The 16,245-nt window shown below is 37.9% G+C and overlaps 1 protein-coding gene across 2 annotated transcripts in view; it reads right to left on the bottom strand.

The window, feature by feature from the left end:
- RELN (reelin) overlaps window positions 1-16,245 on the bottom strand; it is a 267,668-nt gene that overhangs the window by 79,986 nt on the left and 171,437 nt on the right. For both annotated transcript variants that reach the window (XM_052680833.1, XM_052680834.1), the window contains exons 15-20: window positions 13,825-13,953; window positions 12,622-12,731; window positions 9,569-9,635; window positions 8,429-8,662; window positions 7,654-7,815; window positions 3,575-3,811 (exon numbers count right to left, since the gene is read on the bottom strand). In XM_052680833.1, coding sequence (XP_052536793.1) covers window positions 3,575-3,811; window positions 7,654-7,815; window positions 8,429-8,662; window positions 9,569-9,635; window positions 12,622-12,731; window positions 13,825-13,953 — 939 coding nt within the window. The remainder of the gene's footprint in view (window positions 1-3,574; window positions 3,812-7,653; window positions 7,816-8,428; window positions 8,663-9,568; window positions 9,636-12,621; window positions 12,732-13,824; window positions 13,954-16,245) is intronic.

The raw sequence follows: 16,245 nt of genomic DNA, 5'->3' as shown, positions 1-16,245 counted from the left end.
ACATTATGTGTTCACAAAGGCCCTTATCATCCGCAAATTGCCTCCAGCTGAACAAAGATAGCATTAAAGGTGGGTCCTCCACCTTATTGCCATTTCTTTGCTCTCCAGCTCTTCTGTGTATGTGGTTGGAGTAGGTTTTTCTGCTGGAATACCAAATGTAGGAGTCATACAGCTGGAATACATTTCTGGATTTTGTACAAGACAGAATAACGTCCCTGGCATTGCAATAATTAGCCAAAAAAGAAAACAAACAAACAAAAAAACCCAAAACAAACAAACAAAAAAACCCCACCTTCAGGAATTGAGAATGCAGAGGCCACATTTTTGTATAAATATGTAGTTGTGAGTTGTTTTCTAGCTTGTATATAATTAGACCTGTGGAGGAGCAGGAACACAATACCCATAGGTACCCTCAGAACAATCGCTCTCCCTCCAAGCACTGCCAACTAATTGGTACTTCTGGGAATGATATCACAGCGAATGTCAGCCAGTCTGCACTTCTCCAAACTGCTCTGGGATTCCCAGAGTTACCACATCTTCACTGCCAGTACTTTCAGGAATACTGAAAAGCCACATGGATGCAGTTGATTTTGTAAAGCTGTACTAACAGAAGACATTGACGTGCCAGCCAAACGCTCATGCTGGCCCCAGCTCTGCCCGCATCAAAGGCAGAAGTTTTTGTCCTTTTATGTCACATCATACCGATTTCATTAGATAATTCCTAAATGTATTAATGCATTTTAATTGAGTTAATTACCTGAAAGAAAAATCCTGCATGTTTCAGAATAGTAATTAAACTAAAAGACAAGCTATCAAGCTGCAGAGACTGTTGTATTGCTCCACAATGGTAGTTTACTTTGACAGTCTTTTCTCCTGACAGCTCAGGGGTAATAGGACACTCTCATCTGTTACATGAAGTTCAATCATAATGCCATAGTCTGACTGAAGACTGTTTGTTTTATTTATATGATGCACTTTCATTTGGGTTAAAACATGGCCTGTATATGAATATTTTGGAGAGGTGATGAATTATTGTACACCATTAATTACTTCATTTTAAGTGTGTTCTTCAGGCTTTCAGAACACACATTACTCTTGCAGTTAGAACCAAAGTCAAACCAAATGTTGACAATAAGAATCAAATCAAGTGACTGTTTCAGTTATAATCAATCATTATGAAACAATTAAAAAATCACCCTTGCTCAGAACACATACTTATCAACAAATCCCTCTTTCTGAAGGAAACCAGATACTGGAAAGAACAATCTCCCTCTTCAAAACTTTTCCCCTATTTTAAGCATAAATATTTCAGATTTACAGATTCTGAGGCAGAAATGAAGACCTAGCAGAAAATTAAAGGGAATCCAGCAAAAATAGGCCTTGGGATGACACCCCGTAAAATGATTTATAGTGTATTTACCATAGTCCAACTAATGAAAAAGCAGTTGTCAGAGTTCTCAAGAGGATGGTGTCAGTGCTACTGCAAACTCTTCTCATATAGTCATGAGTTAGAAAATGAGAACCAAATGGACTCACAGCTGGGAAAAGCCAACAATAATTAATTTAACTAGAATCCATTTGTAGTGATTTTGTATAAGTTCAAATATTTCCCTTGAGAGAAACAAGGTCAGTGAAGGATAGAGTTCATGTCTTCCAGTGATAATGAGAAATACTTATACATACGTAGAAAGGGAATATTACATATGCATCACTTCTTTATTTGATGCATGGAAAGTTACATGTTACCACTTATAACTGAGCACTTCAAATCCTAGCCAATACATGGCATAGAGATTTTAGCTCAGTGCTTATTTTTCTAAGTCTGTTTGAGAGCCAGAGGAGGAAAACAGGAACTTCTGCTGTCTTAAATAACCTGTCACTCAATAATAAACCAGTCTTAGAAAAACAAGGGGAAAACTATGTCATTAAAATGCTTCCATTTCAACTTGTTGATGAAGAAGATGTAAACAGTTTGAGCCCTAACATGTTGTTTCATGTTAATAAGCAGAGTACCTTCCTCGTCCTTATTAAAGTGCTTAATGGTGCTTCTACTGTCTCATTATCACTGCCAGAATGGGTTCTGTGTTGTTACTACTGCTAAACCAACTCCTTTTAGTTTGACAGATGATCAGAAAGTCAAATCAGATTACTCAGAGGTACTTGTTAATAAAATTCCAACGGTGTTTCTCTCAGTGTCCATGGGGATGCTAAAATTATTTATATTATTTATATTTGTTAGAGGATTTCTGTAATTACTGTGATTGAGGTTTCTCCAAATAAATATACCTGTGCCAATTAAAACTATACTGGGTTTACATGTTGGTCAGACTAGCAAAAAACTCCTAGTCAAAACACAGAAGTTAAACTGACTTTACCTAGTATTAATTCCTAATGCTACACTAATGTACTTCAGATTATTTTTTTTTTAAACAGGTTCATGATTTAGTAAAAAATCTTATTTTTAAACAGGTCTTACATAATTTTCTTTTCTATTTTTTTCAGCTTTTTCTCTTTTCTCACTGTTAAAGGAACATACCAATTGCTTTGGGGCAAATGATGTTTTCTTGCTTTTTTATTTCTAAATAAACAGCACATTTTTGGATATCGTTGCAATATGCAGAATCATATAATCATTAAGGTTGGAAAAGACCTGTAAGATTATCATGTCCAACCATCCACCTACACCAACATTGCCCACTAAACCATGTTCCTTAGTACCACATCTCCATGCTTCTTTAACTCCTCCAGGATGACTCCACCACCTCCCTGGGCAGCCTGTGCCAATGCCTCATCACTCTTTCCAAGAAGAAATTTTTCCTAATATCCAACCTGAACCTCCTCTAGCACAACTTGAAAACATTCCCCCTTGTCCTACTGCTGTTAATGGGGAGAAGAGGCTGACTCCCACCTCACCACAACCTCCTTTCAGGCAGCTGTAGTGGGCAATAAGGTTTCTTGAGCCTCTTCTTTTCTGTAATGAACAACCCCAGCTTCCTCAGCCATTTCCCATCAGACCTGTGCTCCAGCCCCCTCACCAGCTATGTTGCCCTTTTCTGAACACATTCCAGGGCCTTGATGTTTTTCTTGTGGTAATATGTGATAAAGCTGACCACAGTATAAGTGACAATGGATATAACAGGCAAAATGACTGCTAATGGCTGGCGCCATTCTACCAACCTTACGCTGCCTTTCCTGCCATATAAGCAGATATGAAAGCACATAAAAAATATTCAGCATCTGTACCCTACAATCTCGATACTTACATTAATCCAACTGGATTTAAGTGATGATTATAGAAATTTTACAGATTGTTTCTATTTGGAGATTCTTTAATATTTTATGGGGATAGAATGCTACATTTACAGTTCCCATCAAACCTAACTCTCTGTGCAATAATGTGTAAAAACTTACTTCTAATTGCAATGAGATCAGCGACTGTTGTTTTGTCCATAATGTGATGGTGAAATACAATTACTCTGAATAGCTACCAAAATGATTCACAAGTAACAATCATTTAGTTCTTAGTAGGACAAACAGATAAAGAAAACAAAATTAGAACAGAATTAGCTCTCACCAAAGAGTCCAGTCATGGCCACAGTAAGGCTGAACATTTCCCAGATAGAATCCCAGAGACTGTGTGACCTCAACTAGGTTGGTGAAGTCCAGGCTAATGCTATTGAAAAGCACAGAGGTCATAACAATTTCATCGATTGCCCACACATCTTCACCCTGAGAAGAGTGATATGGTTGCCACCATCTGAATTGAATGCCAATCTGTCTTGCATCTTCTGGCAGCTCCACTGAAATTATTCTGAAAAATGAAACAAAATCATTGTTGAAAGTCTCGCTATTGGCAATAATTCCTGTATTTTTTTGGTTATTTATTAATAACCCTAAATGTCATAGGTTAAATGAAGCCCATAAATACCTTACTTTCTACTCCTACTGGTATAGTGACAGGGACAGGGGGATCATTAGTTCTCTTGGTAGGCAATGATGATAGTGAGCCATGTGAAAAAGCCACAGAAGAAAATTTATAAAAATGATGTAAATTTTGCTTCTACAGCAGAATTCTGTTCAATCTTTAAAGCTGATTTTCCTTGCTGGAAGAAACCCAGCTGCAGGTCAGGGGCTTAGACTGACAAAGGAATGTTCATCTAACCAAGATTTATAAATTCTGCCTATACCCTCTCTACCCATACCAGGCTCTCCTGGTATGCAAGGCCACCCAATTTTTCATGGCACCTATGTCAACAAATCTATAATTGACAAACTGCAAAGAAAACTAAGAGTAGTATCTGATTTCCAGGAGCAATTATCATACACAGCAGCAGGGAGCATACATTAATTGCTACAGCAATGACACTTTCTTGAAAGCTCCATAAATCACCAGGGCCAGACTGCCCCATGCAATGCACGTGAGCTGTAAAACACAAGAGCAAGAGGGACATTTGTCTCCATCACTGTACAATTACATGCTGGCAAAAGGAGTATTGGCAAACTCATCATGTAGCTGATATTTTTCCTTCTCTTTTAGAGGAAATGTGAGTAAAATGACTGATCAGGTAAGCTGGAAAAATCATTTTATTTTTTAAAACCAAGGTTTTTTTTTTCCAGATTTAGGGCATCCTAAGCCGCTTGTTGTAATGCAATGTTCTGTACCTATGAAAGTCTTGTCTCTTCAGCACTCAGTGCAAAATCACACTCTTAAAATGGCTTCCTAAAATGGCCTTCTAAAGAGTAAAAGTATGGTACTCCTGTGTAATGTCACATTGATTTTAAATAGAAATATGTTAAGCAATTAGTAAGAAAAATTAAATGGCTCTGTTAATCAAGTGGGAAGGGCTCAAGGAGTCCTGACTGGCACTTGTAGGAGCTGCTTCCTGCTGTCCATAGGCTGAAGTGCCATGGGACAACCAGAGAAGATGCTGCCATGCCTCCATGGCAATGAACCAACAGGGCACAAGCTTAGTGAGTGGCAGATGAGTTTATTTTGCCACTCAAATAAACAGATGCTTGAACTATTTCATGCCATTCTAAGAGAAAGACTAAATCCTAATCCTCTCCAGTATGTGAATAATCCACAAGGCTAACCTTTTTTTCTTTCAAGAATTCCATAATAAACAGCAACTCTACAACTTCGTGGCCAATTTTTAAAGGCACCATTGACTGTAAGTTGCTACCAATACTGAAAGGAGCTGGTGGTTTTGCCTTTCATTTGCCAGTAGGGCAAATCTGAGGAAACTGGCACCCTGGCAAGAACACTGCATCCAACATGTGCCAGGAGGCAGCTGGCACTCACATGAGCTAATGCTCTCTTATAACCTTGAACACATTTCTGTATCTGTGGCTGTCACTGATGCTTGCAACTTTCTTTTCACTCTTAAGCTCTCATAAACTCTCCCGTGTGGACACTAATTCTTACTGACAGTAATTTACAGAAAATCCTAAATGGACATATACCACTGATATATCCATTGGACTTTAAAATATTTAATGCATGTTAAAACAATTTTCTCATCCCAGGGGATTAAAGGAACAATTTAAAAACACTGGTACAAACCACCATATTTGGTACATATGTTAGTATGCAGAACCTGACTGCATCTCCAGTTATAACAGCTTCTCCTGTCTGACTTTGATTTGTTGGAGACAGATGGAGAGGGAGGGGGATCCTTGCTAATGACTATTCTGCTGCAGAGAAGAAAAGTGTTCTTACTAACATTACCAGCTAACATTAGATTTCCTAAAAACCAGCTGGGAGACCTTTGCTCTGATCTTATTCTTTCAAGCTATGCGCATACCTAATATTGAAAAGCCACCGCTGTTCTACTGAGAAGAAAAATGCAGCTGTCAAATGTTAGCAGATTAAATGCACCTTTTCAGCAGAACATTAAATGTGTAATTATTTTTTGTGTGACTGAAGATTAATTAAATTTCTGGATACAGATTGATTGCCAAACTTCGTAGCAGTTCATTTATGTTACCAAAAATGCTGATATTTTTAGACAACATAATACAAAATGGTGAAGTGTTCTTCATGTTCTTCATCATAATTATTGCCAGCGTTACCTTTGCATTTGTATGTCTGCCATTTTTCTGTATATCCCATAGCAAAACCTTTCTAATCTGCATATGTTGTGCTTAGCTCTCTGCCTTGTGAGAACAACATAAATTCTTTCACACTTAACAGCAAAGAGGAAAAGAAGTGCCTTGCACTAGTAGAATTTACTACACTGATATCTTAAACACCATTAAAATCAGTCACTAGAATGTGTATTTTCCTTTTTGTTATAAAAAATTAATAGCGCTATATATTAAAAACCTTTAGGGAAATAAAGGTCTTACAGTTATAATCTTCAAACTACAAATTGGAAACAGGGCCATATAAAATATATATGTGACGACAATAAAAGATGGGGAAAAGATATCTTGAAGGTTTATGAGTGTTTCATATGATCTTTCCTTCAGAAACACTTAAAACTTCAGAAAATAAAGCCTACATATACTACAGTTTTACCAAACACAGTCATTCTTCTCAGATTTTTGAGTACTTCTTATTGATCCTGAGAAATGTATGTAACGTTAGAAAGTTGATTTTTTTGTTTGGTTTTTCCATTACAATATTCTTAAAAAATATTTTGTAATAGATTTATTAACAAAACGAAGATAGCTCACACATGGTACAAAGCTATCTTCGGGCAGAAGCAGAGTGGTGGGGAGAGCCTTGTGATGCCATTCTTGGTTCTGCCTTTTGTTTGTCCACTCACAGAGCATCTTCTTTCATTGATATGTATTGGCTTTACTGCTGAGGGTGGCTGCTTCCAGATTAGGGCAGGCTTGAGCAGAGCCAGTCTGGGCAGTTCTGGTCATGTAATACAGTTATGCTTATAGAAACTCCTAATTTTGCATGTGCTTTATGAAACTTTTTGCAATGTCTCACAAATGTAACAGTAGAGAAAATATTCTTCACTCTATTTTCCATACATTTCCCTCTAATCTGGTGCCATGTACAGGTGCTGCTAGATGAGCTGAACCCTTTGTTTGGCTTTATGATTTGCACAATACCAAGAAACAGCCACCATCAGCTCCTCCCAGAGCCCTGTACCCAACCCCCAGCACAGGCTCTGTCATACAATTTCTTTCCTAAACAGAGCAGGAGCAACTTCCCTGCTGACCCAGAGAGACCCTCATGACTGGATTTCATCTCAGCTGTCCTATGATGCCTGTAAACTCCTAATCCCAGAGGATGACATAGTGAAGGTATCTATGGCTTCAAAGCTACAAATAATTTATGTTAATTTTACTTTACAAGTGGATGCTTCCATGGGATGAGACACATCCCTATTTCCCACAAGTAAATTTCTTCCCCCTCATCCCTCACTGCTTGTTCTGCCACGTCACCTGAGACTTGGCTGCTGCCAAATCCACACATTCAATTTTTGTAGAATCAGACAAAAATCAGTAGTGCTCAGAACAGTGGCACATATTTAGGCAAAATCATAACTTCCAGTATGCAATAAAAGATTGTCACTCCACTCCTGCACCATGTGCCCACACTGGGGCAGATATCTTCACTCAGCACTGCAGCAACTACCTTGACCAGCATTAACTGCATGCAGATAACACCCTTCATCACATTCATATGTATACCTTGGCTCATGGTAGTTCAGATATGAGTAGTGTTCCAGGAGTTTCCATGTAATGCCATTGTCATAGGAGTAGTGCAGCAGCACTCCTTCCCCAGGCTGGTCAGGAGCTTTGCAGGTGCTCAGCACAGACTTGCTTCCCAGACGTAATGTGAACTGCAGGAACCTGCAGCAGAATTACACGTGTATTTGAGGATAACATTTACATGGTGTTTTTCTTTTTTGGTTGCTGTTCCTAACTAGCTCATTTATGATCGTTCTCAATTTAGACAAATTTTGATAAATATCATTTATGCGCCTTTGTGAGTGGATTTTGTTTTTACTATCAAGTAATGCAGTGTGGCACATACATTCTAAAAATGCCAATCAGTAAAGCGTTTAATTATTTATTAGGCACTGAAGAAGAAGGAGAGATAGTGAATGGATCTAATCAGCTGCCACAAGCTGTCAAATAAACACATCCTTATAAATAATTAATTAGCACTTGGCTTTGACACTCAAGTTTGATATTAACATTTAATATTTTCCAGCCTCACTGTACAATAACTTCCCTCCAGTCTATTTTGGGCTCTGTTGTTTACAAAGCAGGGAATGAAGATAGGCTGTACAGCTATGAACTCAGAATTAAACTATGGCACTGCGAGTGTTTTAAAAAACTTTTCCTCCTGCTAAATGATCACCTTAATAAGACACAAGGCTATTTCTGAAAGGGGGGGAGTTCCTGTCACAGTACAATTCCCCTATTTCCATACCTCACACTGCTGCCCTTTTGCTCTCACCTGGACTGGGAACTGTCAAGGAAGGCAGTGATGAGCTGCCGTCTTCCATCCTTGTTGAACACCAGGGCCTTGCCACTGGCCAGAACCCCACAGCCAAAGCTGACCTCGGCTCCACGGATGGAGTAGAAGTTGTGGTAGGAAGAGAGGCGGGAGCTGGCAAAGCTCTCTGAGATGAACATTGGGAAGGTCTGCGATGCTGTCTCACATGCAGGCCCTGAAAAGCCAGGGTCACATCTGGGGGTGAAGGAGATCCAATGGTGTAGTTAATGTCTTCTTCTTGGACCCATCTTCTCTTAGAGTTGGTTAGCAGCCCGGTACGTGCTTGAAATCTCTCAAGAACAGATGATACCATGCCTACAAAGTCCCTCTCAAATCTGAGGACCAAGAGCTTCTCTAGACCTTATTTAGTAAGCCAACACCTTTCTTCTAACTAGCACTGATATTTCTATTTAAAAAAACAAAGTTTTGAACACCAACCACTCAAAATCTACATATAATTTGCAATATACAAATGTTTCTATTCATTTTTAGACCAAAAATACTCCAGGCATAATTTACAATTGTTCACGTGTCAAATGATTTTATCTGTAGCATGTCAGATGTGATTACCAGCTGCTGTGCAACATAACAGAAGGCCCTGTGGGTGACACTCTCTGCAACACCTAAAAATAGTGACATCATAATTTGGAAAACATTTCTTGATTTTACTTTTCAGCTGAAACAGTTTTAAAAAAGCCATACTTCCGGGAAAAAACAACGGAGTGCTGACTTTCTGTCCCTGAGGTCTGTTTGGCTATACGATATTACATAGATTCTTCTCTGAAATGTAATATAGAAATGATACAGCCCCAAATCACCTCTAAGAAACTGACATTTCAATGGGCTCTGTAGCACAGTTTAAGGTGAAGTGGAACTTAGATTCTTGCCCAAAAGAAAATTATAAAAAAAAAATTATTAAATATGCTGCTGTTTAGAAAGATTGATCTGTAGCACTCAAGTGTCTTTAATGTGTTCTGTGAGGTATCTTATTTTATACTCAGTCATCTCAAAAAGTAAGAGCTTAGATGGAAATCAACTTTCAGATCTTCAAGTGAACTATGTGACAAAAATTGAACACAAGTATTGAATTATAACTCTTACTTGCAGCCATTTCTAGTGCACTGTCCTCGGCCTGAGCAGAATTTGAGGCAAGATGGACCAATATAAACTGCAGAGAAAAGAAATAAGTCAAATGAAGGGTTATGTTATGTGATAAATTGAATGTAATGAATACAACAAAGTATTTTCATATAGGTATTGCATTTATCTGAATCTCACTAACTGAAAGAGGTCTACAAAAGAACAAAGTGCATTTAATTGTACCTTTCTGTAGAACCAAGTAATGGGTAAAGTCTGCCTGTGCCTTGAGGCCCTAATGATCTAAATCAAGTACCTGATTTTTCTAGGATTGTTGAAGCATATGATGAGCTGCTATGTATTGACCATTTTCTTGCCTTCCTTTATCTTTATTTTAGACATGTAGTCCAGTGTATGTATTAGTATATTCCACTAGTACGCTCATCAATTTTTTTAAATGTGCTACTGCTTCTTTCAGTGAAACTAACTCATTTAACTCATTGCATTTATTGGAATTAGAATCTGCCCTAATGTGTCTTAAGTAACAAGGAAATATCATGCACAAATGCAATACAATTCCAAATAGTATGCACTCAGAAATATTTCAGATTTGTTTTTTATTTCATCTTCCCCTAATGACTCCTAATCAACAGTATTGATATCTTCTGAATCACATGAGGGATGGAAAGATTTGCAAATCTCAGTATAATCTGCATCTCATTACAAAGAAATGCATTAATCTGAGTATAGCCCAAAACAAGAACTTAGCATCAATGTTCTTTCAACAGAATGTGATAAACAAGCCTTAGACTAGTGTTACCCTTGCTGCTGAATAATGAGCACTGGAGTTACCTTCTTGCACTGTGACTTTTGGAACATCACCCAAATAACGACCAATTTGAAATAATCTTTAACAAGTAATATTTATTCCACTGCCCAGAGATTTTGTGGATGCCCCATCCCTGGACGTTCAAGGCCAGGTTGGATGGGGCTCTGGGCAGCCTCGTCTAGTATTAAATATGGAGGTTGGTGGCCCTGCCTGCGGGTTGCAGCTTAATGATCCTTGAGGTCCCTTCCAATCCAAGCTATTCTATGATTCTATGATAGTAATGTGTCAGTACACCTTGGCAGACACTCTGTAAATCCCCTTTAGTCATTCCTTGTAACTAACTCCCTATCGGACTTCATTCAATTTCTAGATTTTCTCACTTTTCAGTGTGCAAAAATTCTGCTCTGTTTGATTTATTTGTCTCCTTTGAGGGGGTGGTAAAAGTAGAAGAGTTAAAGATGTAATTACGTCTTTTACTATAAAAAAAGCTTTACGAAAACTGGCAGTTTTCCAGAGTTTCTAAAAGATGGCCAGCTTCCAGATTGCATTTAAAACTTAATTCACAGAAGAAACAGTTGTGAAGCTAAAAGTCAGAGTGCAGAATCCTTGACATTTTTAGTCTCTCTTCAAGAATTTCAGTGGCTTGCCAATATTTATGAAGTCTTTTTCTACAATGCATTCTAAAGCTTCAGTTACACCAGTATCTACCAAAAGAGGAATGCAAAACCTCAGGAAGGCGTTCATCATTAACACTTCATTCCCTTAAAGTAGTTCTACATCTCAATCAAAATCTGGAGCAAGCACACTGTAGGCAGATGGTTAGTAAAAAGGCCTCTGTGATGCTGCACAGTTGAGCATGCAGCACTCTTTGCCAGAGCTCTTACTACTTGGTTTTATAAGCAGAGGTAGTGCAGATATATGAACTGTACACTAATATTCAAAATCTTGTTTGGTTCTGTTGCAAAGAATTGAAATTCTTGGATTTTATCTTGCCCTTGTTTCAGTAAACTTTTGTAAATTTCTCCACCAGTTATATTCTACATTTTGTTAGGTAGCAACTCAACTCTGCAGATGGTCAGACACTTTCTTACATATACATATAAATACTTTCCCCTTCTTTTTTATTTTCGTCTTGATGCAAATCATCTTGTCTAAAGCATTAATACTTCAACCAAAATGGCAAGACAGTGCCACAGGCCATCAATGTGATTAAGAGAGTCATTACTTTTGGTGAAAAACTTTCATTTGTGGCATTGCACTCTTCAGGCAGCTTCAAGCATTTTCTTATCAAAACTAGGCATTAATCTATTTTAAGAATTTTGCAAAATGTAATGATATTTAATATTGCCAGGCTCTGCATCAAATTAGGAATCACTACAAAATTTCACAAGCCTACTGTGCATCACTGGAAATCTTTATTACATACTTAACTAACTTAATGTAATACTTCATATATCTATCAAAATAAATTCTGAATGTTGTTTACATAGTCCCACAACATTTGAGGCTAAGGAGCAAGCTAAAAACTTTGCATCTGCTCACTCTTAGTCCTTTCCTTCTTACTTATTTCTATTTTTAATACAATTTATGTATTTTATCATGTGTTCCTATTTATCTGTGCTTTAATTTTTTCCTATATTATCCTCTACAGTAAGTTTTATAATTATATGAATAACTATAAGCTCCTCTCAGTTCTTTACACCCATTTAAAAAAGAGGTAGGGGAAAAATCATTTCCTAAAGAAGACATAATCCCATAACAGATGGCCCTTCCCCCTTAAGACATTGTAAGCAATGTAAGTTTTGTCAATACTCTGGTAGCAGCACTGCTTTATGAAGGTCTTCTATATCCAGAAGGAAAAAATATGTCTCTTATGCTGTAACTGCTACTTAGGCTAGCACAGTATGTGTCCTTAATAGTACAGTGTAGTACCTATGTATGTCATTTGGCCTAAACATTAAGTGCTTGCCACCAAAACATTTTCCTGGAAAGCATTCAATTAAAATAATAATAATAATAATAAAGAATAATAAAGAATAATAAAGAATAATCTACTGGTCTATTGTCTTTTCAAAAGACAAAATTTCCCTCTGGCTTTAAATGCACTTGTTACTGAGTGAACATGAGAAGAAAACAAATTTAACAAACTGAGAATCATGTGACCTCTGATTCTGGAAAATATTTTCTTGGAGCAGCATATAAAAATGCATTCTTCTGTTGTAGAATTATTGTGGATAAGAATACTGACTGTTATCGATTGCCCACATATTTCCGTGGATCGGTCCTGTTTGCCTCCAGCGAATCCTGGTGTCACTTGTTAGTGCTGCATTGGGAAGAGGAGTAGTTATTCGGTTCCACCTGAAATACATAGGACGCAAATTCTGATGTCTTACTCCGCTAGTTATTAAGTGATTGAATGTGTTTGCTTGCACTGCAAAAGCTTGGTGAGAATTTTTAATTCTAAAATCTGCTCAATGAATCAAGTAAGTTACTGCGGCTTTAGAAAGTATAAATGGAAATACAACAGAGCATGGCCTGCAATATTTTCACACAATATATGAATGTTAATTACTAGATTATAAAGCCCAGGAGTTTTCTTCCCCCTTTATGAATATCTGAAGTCAGTAAGGATCTTCACCTATATCACTATAGCAACTTCTCCATCCCAGTGAGTATCAACTAAATTGCCTACTGAATTCAACCTTTCAGTGCAGCTGAATTCTGTTGGGTGGAAACCCTTGGGAATGGAAAGTGGGGCACGGAGGATGTGGCCGACTGTCCAGCTGGGCCTTGTTTCTCATACCATCCACAGGGTCTGCACCTATTGCGCACACCATGGCTAACAGTTGCTATGAAGATACAGAAATGAGGTCACCACATCATGCTGTGCTTCAGCTACATTTTCTTCTTATGGTCACACCCATGGCTCTGAAGTTTTATGAAAGTTGGGAAGCCATAGGATGACAAGGTGGCACAGTTTCATTTCAGTCAGAGCAGTACTGAAGATACTTCATCTGCTGAAGCACAGAGGATGCACTTCATTGTAACCCAACATCAGCATTCCAGGTGAGAAAATGTGTCTGAGGATGTAAATATGGTTTTGACTGATGGTTCCTCTGACCAAAAAGAAAACTTCTGCAGCTTTGACGGAGTATAACTTTTCTTTTAATTACCAGCATGCAGTCTTCCTCCCCCCCTTCCCCTTTTCTTTTTGTAATTTATCCATAGCATCAGGAAAAAAATATATTATTCAACAGAAGCAGTCTCATATTTTTCAAATTTCATTACTGGGCAGCCAGGAAGACCAGAACACTCCTCCCTTGCTGCGCTCAGCCGGTCAAAAATGAAAGATGATACCGGGTTGTGTGCTCTCCTTCTCCCTCCTGTCACCCATAATTCACTTCCTTCTCTAATCCTGCATCTCAGTTAGGATTGCAGAGAACACTCTCACCCGCTGTAGTTTTCAGAGGCGTAGACGGTGCTGTGGGGCAGGTGGGGCCCAGCACATATCTCAGGCAGGCACTCGGTGTGGAGCAGGGACCAGGAGCGGCCATGGTTGGTTGAAAATTCCAAGCTGACGCTGGTAACACAGTGAGGGAAAGAAAGAAGAAAGGCACTATGAGCATACCTGGCAAAGGCTGGCAAGCAGAAATACCACTACAGAGAAACCCCTCAATCTGAAATAATATTGAGTAGATCTTCAGTATGAAAAATCCTGAAAATACAAACACAAAACAAATCTGACTTTAAAAAACAGACAACGGAGGACTCTCCTAGCCCTTACTCCTTGATTGGACACCATCTAGACAGTGTTTTTATATATTTTTTAAGGTTGTTCTTATATCTCATCTAGAATCATACTGAGTGTGGTTTCAAAAATAATGAGAAAACTTGGATAGAAATATGTGAGCACAGAAGTCTGATAATTGCCAGCTACTAATGGTGTTAAAATCAGTAGTTACTCATACTTTGGTTGTTTCTTTCCCTGACTCCATTGGATTCCTCCATGGATAAATGGATATCAGAATATCCAGATAAATGGATATCATGGATTTCCACGGATAAATGGAGATCAGAAGAGAACTATGGAACAGTGAGAATGGTCAGGTTTGGCACAGAACTGCAAGGGTGGAGGGAACCTGGGAAAGACCTCCTCCAAAAAAGCCCCAAAGGAGGCAGAGGCCCAGGAGATGCAGGAGCCTGCACACTGCTCAGCCACAATGGTCTTTGGAGGCTTTCTCTACATCACAGAGCCTGGAGCATTCAGCGGAAAGTTTTATGAGTCATAGGGTCGTAATTGTATGAGAAAACTCCATATCTTCCAGAAAAACCTGCTCTTCTCTGCTTTCCTAGACTAGCAGTAAACCCAAACATCTGTGTGCAGATAATGACACTAGAGAAACAGAAAATCCATAAGAGCATCCACTGAGTCTATGACAAAAGATTATAAAATCCACACTTCTAGAAGTTCAGAAAATCATTTTTTAGAAAGCTATTACTAAAATTCTCCGTTCCCTTTTCCCTGCATATTTAGCAAATTTTTTTTAGAACCTGGAGTATTAGCAAATGTTTAAATATCTTACATTCTGAAGCTCTTGAAAAAGTAATGTAAGAAATGCTTAGTATTCTACTAAGATACTCTTGCAATTTCAACCACATAATTAGCTTGTAATATTCTGTTTTATTTTAAGTAATATCAATGGAACATTATAAAAGTCATAATTCATAAATTCAGTACTAAATTATAACTTGTCCTTTTCATTACAATTTGCTGATAATATTACTTCATTAAAGTACACCATCACTGTGATATTTTAAGTGTGTATTGAAATATTTTACAGAGTTTTTGATTAATTCATTTAAGATTTAACCATACTGATACCTTGGAGGGTTATATTTACTGAATATCTACAGAACAATTCTCTCACCTTTGCAGTAATGAAGGCATTACAAATGCTTTAGACCAGAAGGTAGGAAATGCTGCTGTATTTGGGAAATACAAATAGTGGTTATGGAAACCTAGTGGTTCTTTTGTTACGAAGAAACTAATATTTCTTAATATATACTAATCCACATTTGATAACAGAATATTTAAGATGGAGACTTTGTATACAATATGCTTAAAGCTAGGAGCTTTTGCAGTCAAAGTTTTCACATTCTATGTTCCTGTCTTCCCTTCCTATCACAAATAAGTGTGATGCCTTCAGTTTTGCTGCCCCTTGAATTCTGCTGCCCTGCATGGCTGCTAGGACTGAAAATAAATAATGCAGCTCTTTCCAGATGGAAGAAGTTAGGTGATGTCCATCCATGGAAGTTTTCAAGTCATGGATAGGCAACGCCTTGTCTTACCTGACTTATACTGTCAGTAATCTCATTAGGTTTCACTAAATCATCTGAGAAAGTCACTTTCCACAAACATTTCTATGATTTTATAAAACAAAAAGAAGCAAATGACTTCATTCTTTCTCTTTCACTTCCCCTTAACTTCATTGAATGTCTCAAGGAAGTGAAGCTAACAAAAGAATTCTGTGGTCAGGCTGCAAGCAGTGAGGTTCTCACACTGGTGGCATTCAAAGACAAGTGCTATTTATCACCACTCTTACAAGAATTATTTATGCTTGTGGCATGAATAATATTTTGGAGGTCGGTAGGCTGCTGTCTTTAACACCTTCCACTTTAATTAAGAAATGAATCCAATAGCCATTAGAAACTGGAGTAAACATCAGTTTGAAATCATAGGCATATTTCAGAATAATGGACTACAGAACGTATACTTTGACCTGGGGGGCTATTTAATAGACTCTTTATTGCATGGGAGATGTGGAAATCAGGAGAAACATTCACTTTTGAGCCTCCTATACTTGTCATTAGT

The sequence above is a fragment of the Tympanuchus pallidicinctus genome, unplaced genomic scaffold (assembly GCF_026119805.1).
Source record: "Tympanuchus pallidicinctus isolate F22 unplaced genomic scaffold, pur_lepc_1.0 scaffold19, whole genome shotgun sequence".
In the NCBI taxonomy this organism is placed as follows: Eukaryota; Metazoa; Chordata; class Aves; order Galliformes; family Phasianidae; genus Tympanuchus; species Tympanuchus pallidicinctus.
The sequence above is the reverse complement of the archived record's forward strand: the minus strand, read 5'-3'. Positions and strand labels throughout refer to the sequence as shown.